General features: G+C 38.0%; 1 protein-coding gene and 1 long non-coding RNA gene across 4 annotated transcripts; one reads left to right on the top strand and one right to left on the bottom strand.

The window, feature by feature from the left end:
- The first annotated feature begins 3,113 nt into the window (after positions 1-3,113).
- Positions 3,114-7,628, top strand: calca (calcitonin/calcitonin-related polypeptide, alpha). 3 transcript variants are annotated; one of them, XM_088413301.1, is made up of 5 exons: positions 3,114-3,178; positions 3,340-3,431; positions 3,497-3,628; positions 5,808-5,989; positions 7,255-7,628. In XM_088413301.1, the coding sequence occupies exons 1-4, from the start codon at positions 3,176-3,178 to the stop codon at positions 5,968-5,970; spliced, it is 390 nt and encodes a 129-aa protein (XP_088269427.1). In that variant the 5' UTR covers positions 3,114-3,175; the 3' UTR covers positions 5,971-5,989; positions 7,255-7,628. The 3 variants fall into 3 exon arrangements, with proteins under 3 accessions (XP_088269427.1, XP_088269429.1, XP_088269428.1); XM_088413303.1 differs by having other exon boundaries at positions 3,138-3,178; positions 3,500-3,628; XM_088413302.1 differs by lacking the exons at positions 5,808-5,989; positions 7,255-7,628 and adding an exon at positions 4,432-4,946 and having other exon boundaries at positions 3,138-3,178.
- LOC148424787 (uncharacterized) lies at positions 5,536-15,465 on the bottom strand. The gene is made up of 3 exons (XR_015865385.1): positions 15,321-15,465; positions 13,941-14,129; positions 5,536-6,022 (listed from the first exon to the last, which is right to left on the bottom strand). It is a non-coding gene; the product is annotated as an uncharacterized LOC148424787 (long non-coding RNA).
- Between the last annotated feature and the right edge of the window lie 8 nt (positions 15,466-15,473).

Raw genomic sequence — 15,473 nt, 5'->3', positions numbered from 1 at the left:
CAAAAATTAGATGGCATGTACAGTATGAAGGTAAGTAGGTAGATTGTTGGACAGGTAAGTTTAACGTTCTAATTCAGAAGCAAATTGCGGTTCTGATTTATTTTCAGTTATACTTTTGCAAAGCAGGCCTTTTATTTGGCTTATCCCCGATTACTCACTGCTCATTATTCCCAAAGCTGTTTATCCAGCTGTTTCTTCTCGCTAAGGCAGCTGGCAGGATTTAGTTGGCCTCACATGGCCTTCTGCAGACCTATGCCAATGACTCAGCTTTGTTAAGGCTACCTAATGAGGACTTTCTTGCAAATCATGTGGTTGCTTCCTGCCAGATCCCCTGACTGGAAAATAGCAACCCGGGAAGCATCAAACACATCTGTCATGTGTAATCAAATAAACGTGTTCTGACTGTAAGCATGATCTTATCGGTGCTTGGATTCGTCGCAAAAAGACGCAGCGTGGCGATGCTGGACAATCTTTTGAATCCTGATCATAAAAAACAAATAGGGTTGGTCTCAACTTTTATGCTGCTATGTAAAAGTTTGGCATAATGGTAAAATGCAGAGTAGCTAACACGAGCCTTAGTCAAGGTGGAGGGAAAGAACAGTTTAATACAGCATAAACATCAGCGGAAAATCTTAGGCTTCGGCTCCAAAAAAAAAAAGTGATGAAAAGCCTACTAGAAAACCTGAACTTATTTGGGGTTAATCAAAGGCACTTTAAACAGTGGCAGGTGCATGACTTCCATTTAATGTTGATGCAATGCGATAGAGCATAGGGATCATAGCCACCACCCCATTCTAGGAGGGGGTGCAAACTTTTGCAATCATCATCTTGGTTATTTATTTTTAGCTCTGCTCTTGAAAGCCAATGTTTCAGTTTCCAAGTTTCTCAAATTATATGAGTGAGCTTTAATCCATTGCTAATTGTCAGACAGTCTTGTTGCGGTCCAAACCTTCCTTCATTCACAGTGGAAATTGCATTTTTGTCTAATGAAATTTTCCTGAATGTAATGAAATTAAACCATTGATCACAATTACCAAGCCGCAGTTCCTGTTTGCCTCCACCGTACGGCATGTGTCGTGTTCCAATGAGAACACTCGTACGTATTGCAGTTTTACATAATAATTTGCCATCTGGATGACTGGGAAAATGTAATTGTTGCCATTCCCAGCAATTCACATGTTTTCCACAACCTCGCTTTTGGAGCACCTGCATGTCAGATGCAAGGACATTGGCACTTCCTGTAAAACTTGAATATTTAATTATTAGTTTAGTGTGAACTTTATGATCCATTTTCTGGATGGGAATCAATTCCATGCCACCTATGAAAGTTTCTAAAACGCTAAACTAAGTCCTAGTATCTAACATTTGTTTGTGACTGCGTCTATTGACACATGCGGAATTTCCTATGCATTTTAGTTTCAAACTTCACACGAAGGTTCTCGGAATATTTGAAGCTATAAAACTCAGCAAAGGTTCCTTTGGCCTGATGCAGAAAATAACTTGGAGGCAGGATGTATCATCATGTTCCACAAGGGGGGACATAATTAGATAAACTGAAGAAACTCTCATTAATTGTGTGTCTAACTAATCAAAGCCAGAAATTGTTTTACACAAACAGAGAAACGAGCTTAACCACAAAAATCTCGCATCAAAATTGAGAGTGACTGTTTTCTTGATTGCCCTTTTTAATGGAAATTAAACGAACACCCAGTATTTTAGTGCAGCAACACTGTAGGGACTCACGCTGACATTTTAACAGTAATCATCCATTCATTCGTTTTCTAGAGCCGATTATCCAAACAAAGGTTGCAGACTTGCTGGTGCCTATCCCAGCTGTCTATGGACAGTAGGCGGGGGACACCCTGAACTGGTTGCCAACCAATCGCAGTGCACACAGAGACAAGCGACCATTCATGCACCCAATCACACCGAAAGACAATTTAGTATGTCCAATTCACCTGCCATGCATGTTTTTGGAGTGTGAGAGGAAGCCAGAGTGCCCGGAGAGAACCCACACGGGCTCGGGGAGAACACTCCCCACAGGAAGACCGGAGCAAAGTGGAGTTGAACTCGGGTCCACGAACTGTTAGGTGGACGTGCTAACCACTCTTCACCGAGCTGTCTATCAGTAATCATGTGCTCCAATAATAAAAAACACTAATAATGTAATGTTTTGATCCCTCCTCAATATATGATGTGCAATGTTTCCCTACTATTAATGACAGGATGAACCATTCAAATGTCATTTAAATGTTATTTTCTTTATCTGGCCAAATGCATTCACGATATAATACACATGATAAAACTTTCTGCAAAGTTAGCAGAATACAGCTCCCACAGAAATAAATAGGAGCTAAATTACTGGAATTATTATTATTATTTTTTTTAATGCTTGATTTCAATTTCAATTAATCTCAAAATCTAATATCCACTTTAACTTTGACATCCCTAATACATACATGCACAGATTTGTTGCAATTCTTTGATTTATTCTGAATATTCTTTTTAAATCAAAAGTAAGTGCATTTTAGTGATAGGGGAATTACACTTAGTGTACAGGTATATACATCAAAATATGTCAAAACAATTTTCCCTGAACAGAAGGCCATGCTTATTAATACAGGTAGCATATTTTTCCAGTGGACATGATTCATCATATCATAGCTGAGATGTGAGCGCTGAACAATATCACGGTTAGTATTAGAGGCCACTAAAGCAGGTGGGCCATGGTTACCATGGAGATGGCAATGGAGCCAGTGTACCAGCAATGCAATTTTAAGATACCATTATGACATTATGATGCTTTAATGCAGAATATCCCATTTTATTTTGCATTTTATCAAAATTGGTGCTGAAGATGGGCCCACCTGCAAACTTAATCTTAAGTAAACTCCATAATGAGTAAACAGACAATCATTCCACTCTTTGGCATATTTTCTAAATTGAACAATTTTATGACCACGTATGCATTGATGTCATCCTTCTGTGAGGGTTTTTTTTTAATTGTTTTTTTTTTAAAGGTTTGCCAGGACATCTGATTGGCTGCCAGTGGACCATGAGCAAGTGCTGACAGAACCCACGGGAACATGCATAAAAGCCCGTTCCGTGGGAGCGGTCAGCACATCCTCAACTGAGCCGACACTTCTGTCATCATTCTCCGATACTGTACCAGCTCATGGTAAGTGGATAAGAATGACTTTATGGATGGTCAAGCCCTGCAATGAACCTGTGTGCTAGCTGCACTTTGAAGAGTCACTTGCATTGAATGGATGCTGTCTTTGTAAAGCAAAGGCCAAAGTAACTTTCATATATCTCGCATGTCATTTATTTTACTCGCAGGCCATCATGATCACATGCAAGTTCGGGACTCTTCTTTTCGCTTGCGTCCTGATCTGTTGTCAACTTTACATCACGCAGGCAGCTCCATCCAGGTAAGGCGAATGTTGGTGCACATATTCTGGCAAATACAAGCTATCTTAAGATGAATGTATTTCAGAAGTCGTGAAGACCCCAATGCAGATGGAGTCACTTTCTCGAGTGATGATATTCCCAAGTTACTTAGAGCAATGAAAGAGTTCATGCAGCTCGCCTCGGATGAACAAGAGCGCCAAACGCCTGATGGAAGCAGGTAATGGCTAAACGATTGAGTTCCTAACATATGAGAAAGATTGGGTTTATTCATCTGTGTTTTATTATCTATAAGCTTATTCACTCTTTGTCTTAGCAGCAAGTGCAAACTAAGTGTCTTTAGTAGGTCCTCTCCGGTTTAACCGGCCAATATTAAGTCTTTGTAAAATCGGCAAAAATCAGCCAAGGTATATATTTCATATTTACACATTACAAACAAATACAAATATGAAACTATGAAGATGAAATATGAATACTTTGGGCATTTTCTTCCCTTTCTGTTTCAAGAAATACAAAATAGCATGCAGTAATATTGTATGTTCTGCATATAACTCTTTTCTTTATTGCTGTAAGTGATAATGGGACCAAAAAGAAGGTATTTCATTCATGATACATTAAAAAAAAGAAGACCTAAAAACATCCATGTCAGTTGGGCCTTCGTGTCATTTCCATTTGTCCGTCAATGCATGTCATGTAAGGCCAAGTAATGCATGTATTGCAGTGGAACCTCCAGAAGGGAAAACAATCTGTGTTTTATGGCTTGGTAACTTCCAGGTTGTAATCCTTTCAAAACAATTTTTGACATCTTATTATCACAACACATCTTTCTATGGTAACATACTTAAGAAAAAAACAAAACTGGATTCTTGTAATCTTGCATGACATCACACATACTTTACCACAATTTTAGTTTGTCTCTTCGTGCAACTTAGTATTTATTTTGGGGGTTCTGCCATATTTGTGTGTCCCTGCGTCACGCCATTGTCACTGTGAGCTCTCTCTGCATGTGTGTGTCTCTACCAGCCCCGATAGGTCCATGTCAAAGCGCTGCACCGGCCTAAGCACTTGTGTGTTGGGCAAACTGTCCCAGGATATTCACAAACTCCAAACCTATCCCCGCACAGATGTGGGAGCAGGGACACCCGGAAAGAAGAGAAGTCTAGCTGAGCAATATGAATACAATTGAAATATTTCCATTGGGACTCTCTCTTCCTGGTTGCCTTGCTTGTTCATCCGTCGCTATGTGCACTTGACGGTCTTCAGAGGAATGTCCTGCATTTCATTTGCCGTATATTGACATCATAAGCATCATTATCGGATGATTCCATTTCTCAGTTTGTCTCCGGCGAGTGATGAATGTATCCTATGGCTTCATATTATAACAATAAAATGTAACGCAGTTTACACATTTTAAAGGTGATTTATTTTAGAATTGCTACTATAAGATGTATTTTTCAATTCTTTTTTTTTTAAATGGCAACAGTGTTGCCTTGAGATATGAGAGAGAACTTGTTTTTTTTTTTTTTAAAAGAGGATACAAAATAAATGCCTGTATGTTTAATGTGTTGACATGTGTTGGTTCAACATTGATGCGCCAATATTCATTGCTTTATCAATGCTAAGTGTTAGCAAGTCATTATCTTTCAGCATCAAGCTTGCTGGGGCCTTTTTAAGGCAACATTGTTTGATTGATTGACAGCATGTGCAGTTGTCGTTTGATGTTAAAGTTGACCGTAAACCTCAAGTGGGAGTGGCATTAAAGAGCCTCAAGCCTGATTTTGACAAATTCTTCAGTGCTCTTCGATGTTTGCCCAACTGCTTTTTGTGCTTACAGAAAAGCAGCAGAAATTCCCCCAAATTGTTTGCGTAAAACTTGATCTCGAAAATGTGTAATTAGGCACACTCGTATCTCAAACCACGATATGCATTGCTTACAATATACACAACATGAAACCAACCACCACAGTGTGACAAGATTCAATAATAGAAACACACCCCAACACACACTTTTACAAAAATGAAACTTTTTATTCACTATTGAATGATTGAGCTGTTCAACCAAGTTTTCAAGAAATAACTACAACCACAAATATTAAATACAACGTCTAAATTCCAACACAACGTAGCGTAATGTGACTTAAGGTTACATAGCATAACATAATGTATGTAATAAACAGAATGTAGTCAAGAAATTGCTAATAAATGAGCGTTATTATCTTTGTAAATGTAGACTTTTTATTACTCTGCTTGTAGACATGAAAAATGTAAGAATGTACTTATTATCCCCCCAAATCTTTTGAAGCCACACAAATAAAAGGGAGGAGCTAACACAATATACGTAGTCTAGTAAAAGTGCTGAAGTCATTGTTAATCTTACGTATTGTAAAATTTCTTTCAAGCAACACCACAGCCCAGAAGAGGGGGTGCAACACCGCCACCTGCGTCACCCACCGCTTGGCAGACTTCTTGAGTCGTTCCGGGGGGTTGGGCCACCGCAACTTTGTGCCCACCAGTGTGGGAGCGCAGGCCTTTGGCAAACGCAGGCGACGTAGCCCGGAGTGAGCGCGCCGACATCAATGTGGTATGACTGCCGGATGGGATCGTTGTGGGATTTCTACACAGCAAATGAAAAAGAACTATTTGTATGAAAGCTTGTCAGGAGGTATGATTCAAGGTTACCTCTCACACACTAAAGAAATGCTCTCATACGCGCTACTGCTACCGACACTTTTATACGGACAGACATGAAATTTTCTCAGATACTTCTTCAATTTATAATTTTTTTTTGCTCATGTACATTTCTAAAATGCTTCAATTCATAATGCACACCACTGAAAAGCTGGCCTACACACTTCTGAAATTTTTCACTCACAAACAAAACTTACTCACACATCTCATACTTCATTGTTTTATGCTCATGTGCACTACTGAAATTCTGATACACAATATTCAATCCTTTCATACACACTGAAGTTTGCTTGTTTATACACACAAGTGAAAGACTCTCTGGCGCTCACACACACTACAGTTTTTTTTTGCTCATGTACACTGCTGAAATGCTGTTGCTCACGCTAAATACTTTCCTACATACTATTGAAATTTGTTTACACACAACTGAAGCACTCTGTCACCACACACCATTAAGGCATGGTACATGTAGCTGGGGTTCTTTCAAACTGGCGGTCTCCGGTTTGCCCTGTTTGCTATACGTGCCCAGGGTTTTTTTTTTTTTTCATTAAACCAAATGTTCAAAAACATCCAGCCAAAGCGGAGATTTGCCAAATCCGTCAGGTATGCGTTTGCCTGTAACAAACTTAAACTAGAGATTTGCGTCATCACTTTCTTTTTCCCGCCACAGATATAGATACTGGTGACGTCAGAGGCAAAAATTCTCTCTGATTGGACACGTGTGAGGTGGAAGTTATTTCAGATGGGACAGAATTTGGCGACACTACTGCTGTCTAGCGACTTGACACGCTTGTGAATGAATGAAACCAAACTTCTTTAAATAAACAAGCAATGTGGATGGATGTTTTTTTAAACACAAAGAGCGGTGAAAATCATTCATACAGACGGCCAAATTGCTTCAACACACTACAGTTTTTTCACACTGAATAGAATGCTCTCGCACACTGCTAACCGGTCGTTTATCACTTATTGTTTTTCATTTAAAGTGCGTAAGAGGTAATGCTGACTTATTTTCCTTATGGCCTCTCGTACTCTATTCAGTATTTGTTTCTTTACTGAACTCAAAACTATAAAACCTATGGTATCGTATAATATAATAATGTTTTACATGACTAAATGGAAAGGTAACCCGTTCATTAATTCTCTCTGCTTTCTTAGAATTGAAGAGCTGCTTCATCATGCCTCCTCATCATCACAAATATGGATTGATGTTTTCTTTCCTCATACCGTTGTTGCTGCTCATTGTCAGGCTATAGTTAAACACACACATAAATCATACTGGTAAACATGATCAGCGTGAGCATTGAAGGACTGTTCGGCCTGCAACTCAGCCGCCCTCCTGACCCCCGTGTGAGTGGTATCGTGTGTCATACTTCAAGTTTAACATGAAACCTTCAAATGTACTGTGGCTTTCTGATATCTTCAAATAAGTCACGCCATCACATTCAATCATAGTGCACATGGGAAATGTGACAGTAAAACCTGTGTTTATGACTGGCAATGTAATACAATCTATGTAATAATTGTGAGCTGAAAGCAGTAATAAATTGTATTTTAGCTACACGAGGCATTCAAGTGGTACTGTTTTTTTTTTGTGTGTGTGGAGGAGCAATAAACCGCAAGGGTCATGTGGCCAATGGATAGTTTCATCTTACGTTCCATTTTCTTTTGTCAAGGAGAATAAATTGGCACACCAATGACAAGACACTCCACTGTAGCACAGTATAAACCATTACTATCAAATATTATTAACAGTGGAAAACTAGTACATTCTAAAAACTGACAAAAGTATGATGGCTCTGAAGTGCAAATCACACAAACAAAAAACTAACCCTGACAAAAAAGGCAATCGCTAACAAAAAAACAAAACACCTCACAAGAGAGAAGAAAAACGGAGCACACAAGAAAAAAGAACACACAAGAAAAAAGGAGCACAAGAAAAAAAAAAAGAGCACACTAACTTTTCACGAGCAGAAGTGATTGGTGTTTGTGTGGGAAAGGCGTGTGGACTCATAGCTGATTGGACGCAGATTAAACCAGAACTTCATTTGACGACGATGTTGGTGTGTACAATATTGCATGGTGCTTAATTTGTATACACCAGCTTTAGCTTGCTCCTGGGAAACAATTTGACAGGGTTGCAATTCTTTGATGGATTAAGGTCCTGCTCAAAGACGAACATTAAGCACGTCCATTCAAGCTGCCCCCTTTCAGATGAGTTAATATCTCGGTGTCCTTTACATTCCTACTGTTAAAATGTGACTTTTCTGGTGTACTACTAGCACACTAGCCCTGAAGTGCAAATCACACAAACACTGCATCAAGTAATTATATGATGTTGAGTTATTCAGGGGAAAAAAAAAACAAAAAACAAACTGCTATTGTGAAGATTTATTAGTACCTTGTAGTGCTTTGGCCTTAAAAAGATATGGGCATGTTGCGTGGTATCATACAGGAATGCTACTGTGGTGTACTTTTTGTCACACACATGAGACTGCAGTTGATATGTATCTGTTAAAAAATACATATGTACTGTATTGTGATCCTAAAAGCCCCAAGGGGTATTAAAGCAATATCTCTGGAGTTTCTGTGTACCAGACCTTGGTTTCCATGGATGCGCATCTTGCTTAATTGACATGCTTGTTATGCCACGTGTTGTCCTCTTTAGGGACAGGACATTGTCAAAACAATGGATCATTATTACAACATGGCAAAAATTCATTAGAGTGCTTCATGCACTTCTGACGTATCTAAAAAAAAAGTTGGTGTTTCTGATATCTGGAGTCAATAGAGTTTTGAAAAATGCCATGGTATGGATATGGGAAAGGAAGGAAGGGAAGGATGGATGTAAACATATGTGGCAAGTGCTACCAGTTGTTAAAAACAAACAATAAAACATCTTTTTTTTTTAACATAAATTGTACATAACACTCATTTATGCTAACTAATATATCCCGCAAGGCTATCCTCAACGCTGTAAAAACTCAGAACGGCAACTTTACACATGTGTTCATCTTGGTATTGCTTATTGTTTTTTTTTTTTTTCAGCTCAGTTACTCACATAAGCAACTAGAGCTCACATAACGACTAATCATTTTTAAAATTTTCTCACGTGTCCTTGGCAAGCTGAGCTGTGCTTGCTTGTTACTTTAGCGCCACCAAGCAACTGTGGTATTTTCTAAGTCGACGGCAAGTGGCAAAAAAAGTGTGGATTTTGTTGCTTATTCCATGAACAAAATGTTTATTAGATATTGTGTTTATACTAGTTGGGCAGCAAACCATATATCTTAAGCCTAATGCATAAGACATTTTTTGGTTTCATTTTCCCTTCACCTAGAAAGATGACAACTGAGAATGGCTAATGGTTGTTTTCCCCTGGATGCAAGTAGCCATGTGTAACACCAAACAACTAATTAAGGCGAGGAGAGATATTGTTTGAAATAGTTCAAGGGTCATCGCAACTGTTCCAGACGTTGGCTCAATGGACTGTCTGGGGATGAGAGACTGTCACTTAGCCTAATCACCATCTGTTTGACAAAGTGGGAGTTAATAAAGTTATTCCGTCTTTCATTGTTTAGTCCAGTATGAGTTGTTGCATTGTTGCTTCCTTTTTTGTTTGTTTGTTTGTTTTAAGACAAATGTAACCTTTGTGTTATGCAATTGGCTGGCAAACAGTCCAAGGGGGTACCGCATCTTTGGTCGAACTCTGCTGTGACTGGATCCAGCTCACCCATGACCTTAGTTAGGTCAAGTCTTATTTAAAAAAAGAAAAGAAGAGAAAAATAATTCTCAGGTAGAGTGATATTCAACATTTTTATGCAGTCTTTGAGTTTGCCTGTTCTTCCTGGCACTCTGGCTTCCTTCCACGTTCCAAAAACATGCATGGCAGGTGTATTGGACATACATTAATGGGTTTTGGTGCATGAATGGTTGTTGTGCCCTAGAATTGACTGGCAACCAGTTCAGGGTGTACCCCGCCGATTGCCCGAAGTAATCTGGGATATGCGCAAGCAAACCTGCGACACTTGCTCAGATAAACTGCGCTAGAAAATGGATGGACGGAAGTTGGTGTCCTCCCCCAAAAAACTTTACTTTACTGCCACCATGTGGCTCTCAACATCCAAGACAATATTTAGATCGTGCATGAAATAATGATGGCCTTAAACGGATAGCTTCGCTCCAATAGGAGCGGATGAACGTTTGTTCGGAGTTTTCACTTCAGGGGTCACCACTATGAGGATATTGATCAAATAATAATTCTATTTTTTAGATTTCGCTCATCTAAACAAATGTGCACACTTTTCATGAAAAAAAAAAAAACAGTCTCTTATAGTATGGATGGGAAATCGATTACTCCTCAAAGTGAATCAAACCGCAGGAAATTATCCAACACCATTTAAATACAAATAATGATAATTAGTCGTCTTTGTTCGTCAGTCAGTTATGCTCGCTTTAATGGCAGAACGAACACATTTGACCCGTGTATCCACTTATTCTGATTTTTAAAAAAAAACAACTCTTTTTTTTTTTTTAATTACGCTGTGATACGCTTCTACATATATGCACAATGAGTAAAAAAGGTTGGTATAATTTTTTGCCAGAGAGCTTTGCAGCCACATGAGGACGCTATTAACCAAAGTTACTGCTTGATGAAAATTTGCAGTCACAGTTTTTTAAAATTGTGCAATCTGCTGTTTGTAAAAATACAATATTAAATATTTGCTGTAGTCTTGTGATAAGATTTGCGCAATACATAACAACAAAATAATGGCTCGCAAAAGTAGGGCTATATCTTTTTTTGCTAAATATTCAACAGTTGTACGTATTAGGTATTCAGAATTTCGGAGTCAACAGAAGGATTTATCATCAAATTCCGAAGCCTAATGTTGGTTCCTCCGAACAAACTGCAATGAAACTTTGTCCTGTACTCTATTTCAAAAGTAAATATGTACAGTCAATACAATAATTTTTGCAGCATTTTACAATTGCACCAACTGCTGTATTGTGGTAATATATACAGTATTATTTCAAGGTTCAAGATTTTATATTTTTTAAATCTATTTTCTTGAAACCGTTATGTATGTAAATTTATATCCATTGCTCCACCAACCCAAAATAAATAGTAGGAGCCTAGATTTAAAGAAGTTCAAAGGCAAATGTTCAACATTCAACAACCACTCACTGTAAATAGTCAAACATTTGATATTGTAGTCTTTATAGTAAATTAATAACAACAATAAAAATACCTCAAATTCCTCCACGTCGGCTGGTCAATTAATTGCTGTTAATAAGCCACACTATGCAGGGTCACTGAGAGTACTCAAGATGGCAGCAGAGATCCGCTCGCCCTTTCCACGGAGCCTTGAATAAATATGCATAAGTGTATTTTCTGCAAAAATCAATTCACACGGTTGCTTTTTCTTTTTGTTTTTGAACGGATGGAACTAAACCAAACACTAATTTTCTATTTATGTAGAACCGTTACAAATACTTCCGTGGTGAGAATTGGAAACATAAATGTATTGTGTAATGTATTAAATGTATTAAATGTATTATTAATCATGCTTACAAGTCAAAGTATTTATTTTAGACATTGATTGCTTTTTTTTTTCATTGTCCATTTCCAACAACCGTTAGATATTTATTGACAGAGACGGTATGCAGTTCCAATGTATACTTTCATGTTTAGTATACTCATTTTTTTTTTACAACAATATGAAATTCCATCAACTGCTGTCTTACTGTAATGTGTCCCATACCATTTTATTTTTAGAAATATTTTGCATAAGCGTTTCCCAAATGAATGATATTTGGCAAAAACTGTGTAATCTGTTGTACATTTATATTTCTCTCTCGTTTAGTGTCGCCCACCGCACACTCCAATCATTCCAAAGCCCTTCGGCCACATTTTAAACATCAGCCATCACTGAGGCTGATTTATAGTGTGAGAGAGAGAGATCTGTAAAGGAAACAAAAACAGCCTTAAAGTGTGTTGTTCACGTCAAAGATTTGGCTCTTGTGCACACTCGGGCACTCTTTTTCAGCTCTCTGAAGGCCCCTTTTGTAGGAGTGGAAATGCCCTGTGAGGACGCTGAAATGTAAAGAAGGCGTTCTGTTCACATATGCAGGCTGCTGCAGAGCATCTGTTTAAATGTAAACGACACAGGGATGTTTAAGATGTGTGTGTTTGCTAAAGATCTGATATTCCAATGAAAGAGATGTGCAATGTTCAGGCCTAATTGTCATGAGAGGGCAGCCTCCCGGGGCCTTGCTCACTAATGAATAAGCTGCTATTCATCTCCAGGCCTTTAGATCAAATACAGTACTCTATATGTATACTGCATACACAAAGTCATGCACATACATCTGCACATATTAATGTACTGACCACTGGTTCTAACTGAAATTAAATTGTATGGGAATTACAAGTAGATAGGAACAAGTTTTCTCTTCAACTTGATCCTTGTATGAATTATTAGTCTTGAAGACGCTTGCACATATGCATTATTTTAAAATGTATTTAATTACTTACATACTATGATGACAGATTGACCATAATATAGTAGTTTGTCTTAAGCAAAATACACCTTTAAAAAGTAACTCGTCTCAAATCATTTGTGACTACTACGGTACAGAGGTCAAACATGATGCAGACCTTAAACTTTAACAGTTGAAGAAAGTGCACCAAATACAATAACCTACTAAATGAGAAGTTGAAATGTTTTCTCAAAAATAATTCTTGTGTAACCTTTGACATTGACATTTTTTTTTGTCTGGGACAATACATTTTGGGGTTTTAAAGTTGTGCTCCTAAAACTTTTTACATTACATAGACCATATAAAAAAATATGTGACTTTCCAAGTCTCAACATTAGCTACATTAAAAGATAGAAAAGATTTGTACCGCCATGTACGAATCATATTAAGGTAACTCTATATTTCACAATACAACTAAAAAGCCAAATTGATGAATTAAAAATAAAATAAATTCAAATTAAGTAAATTAAATAAGTGCTTATTGTGTCAAAACTCAAAGTCTAAACTGCTCCAAAATACTGAAAATGAACAAACAACATTACTGATATAAGCATTTAATATACCTTAGTTTAATTACTATACTTATATGAGTATACTTTGGCCTGAAAGGTTCATCTCGTGTTTTGATTGGGATTAAAATCTTTTTTTTTTAAGACTATGTTGCAGTAGTATTTTCTCTTCAGACACTTATTTTATCTGCTGATGCGATGTTGATAGAAGCTTACTTAATGCAATGTCCCATTCTGGTTTGTAAACTACCGTGATGACTAACAAGTCACTGATGGCAGCATCATCTCTCTATGCATTTGAAATCAGCACAACTTTTAAGTAGAAGACAAAGATTAGGTGATGAATCACTTGGTTCGTTATACCGAATATGGGCTAAAGAAACACAAAAGTCAGGCAAGTTTAGGCACCTCAAACATGAAATGAGTATGTAGCGGTGGTATATGTATGGTATGTATAATAACCGTCCTCAAATAATAATTCAACTGAAATTAAACATTGTGCGGAAATGAACAAGCATTTCTAAAAAGTTGCTCTTGAAAGTTGAATAAAACCAAACTGTACTTTACAAATATAGTGTACTAAATTATAATTGAGTATATGTCTAATCGCCCCTGTAACATGACACATGCCATGACATTCAATGCGGACCGGTGCAGAAACCTGATGCTCATCAACGAAGAAGAATTGCATGGCCTGGCCTTCTCCAGACACCTTTGGCCTCATATCACACAGCCGACGTAGCACAACAAGCTCATATTGTCTCCCAGCCACACTTTTAACTTCAAAGTCCCTCTCACCCTCGTGTCTCAGGAGGAACGGCGGCATGGCAGCGGCCAGCCTTCGCTGCCTGGCTGTGGTTAACTATGACCGCAGGCTGGGGCACCTCCCCGTGCTTCTTCATACCAGAGCTGGGGGGAGGTGGGCAGTCGGGTGTCCTGTTGCTCCACAGCGCACCGCCTTGTTCCTCGCCGCCACATAACATGTCCCTTGAAACAGAGGCTCATTATGCACCCGCTACAAGGCCACACTTGTTGAGAAGAGTGCCTGGGCAATGATAAGTAGACATAGGTGAGCAGTGTACCAACAGGTTGACTCTGTATGCACGTCACGTAGGCCTGGGTGATATATCGATATTTTTTTAGGATAAGTTTGAATGTTTTTTTAAGATCTTTTGATTTTTTTTTTTTTTTACAGGTGATTTATAAAATAGAATGGATATTTTCCTCCCGTCTTGCGGCAGCTTCCTTAGCTTGCGCCTTCCTCTGGTTTACATCACACGTCAAACAGAAGGCTAGCGCAACATTGCTACGGCTAAAGAAAGCAAAACCCTTTTGTTCCTAAGACTGGACTTGCATCGTCAGCTGTTTGGGTTTGCGTCAACATTTGTTCAAAGCAACAAAAGAACAAGCTTATTTCGGCAACTAAAACGAAGGCACCCACCCGAGCATGTAAATGATCAAGCTTTGCGATTGAAACAAGACCGCATCAAGCAACCAAAAAAAAGCACCTTACTGTGATTGCGTCGTTCACAAGGAAGCGCACACAAAACAGTCATATTGCACGTCACTAATGTTCAAGGATTGCCATATGCAGCAACAAATGCTCATTATTGGTAATGTATTTGCCGACAGTTCATAGGGCTCCACAGTTAATGGAATTTAAACCAACATTGCATTGTCATATGGTAAAATTTTCAACTTTGTGAAGTTGTCAATATTCTACAGAAGTCTAATTGATTGAAAGCTACTTAGAAATTAACAAATGACTTTCGGTAACCGATTATCGTTTAGATATGTTCATTTTAAAATATTTACAACAATCGATATTCTCCTGTTTCTGTAGTTCTCATAGAAGCAGATTTGAGTTTAATGAAAATAAAAGATTTTGTCTTTACTTTTGAAAACAGCATTTTTGTGCATTTTTCAACATGATACGTGAAACATGCAATGACTGCGATTTACTTAAAGTTGTGCATTTTCTGCAATGTCAATTTGAAATAGTCTTGTTTTTTTAAACAAAATGACAGAAATGAAGTCATTTAATCAACATATTAATTATTTTGTTATTATTTAATTGCAGTTGTTAAATTGATGAGTTGCAGCCCTAGCTGTAGTAAATGAATGCTAATTGAAGCAGATACATTATCTTGAATATTAATTCATGGTTGATTGCCTTACTTTTAGTGTGAGCTTAACCCATGAGTCCAAAACAGGATTCTGAACAAAATAATCACAATCGAAATCCAAAATCACAATTGGATTCTTCTTCCAACTTGTTCAGCCCTAGCACTTGGCAACCTTTTGGTCTGCAGGTCTGTTCCCCGTTGAAAT

Source organism: Hippichthys cyanospilos, chromosome 4 (assembly GCF_059441005.1).
Source record: "Hippichthys cyanospilos isolate Australia breed blue-spotted pipefish chromosome 4, RoL_Hcya_1.0, whole genome shotgun sequence".
Classification (NCBI taxonomy): Eukaryota; Metazoa; Chordata; class Actinopteri; order Syngnathiformes; family Syngnathidae; genus Hippichthys; species Hippichthys cyanospilos.
The sequence above is the reverse complement of the archived record's forward strand: the minus strand, read 5'-3'. Positions and strand labels throughout refer to the sequence as shown.

Bases quoted from the DNA above. Each gene is read 5' to 3' on its own strand.
- calca (XM_088413301.1), top strand. The intron at 3,432-3,496 runs GTAAGGCGAATG...AATGTATTTCAG, and splicing joins ACGCAGGCAGCTCCATCCAG to AAGTCGTGAAGACCCCAATG. The intron at 3,629-5,807 runs GTAATGGCTAAA...ATTTCTTTCAAG, and splicing joins CAAACGCCTGATGGAAGCAG to CAACACCACAGCCCAGAAGA.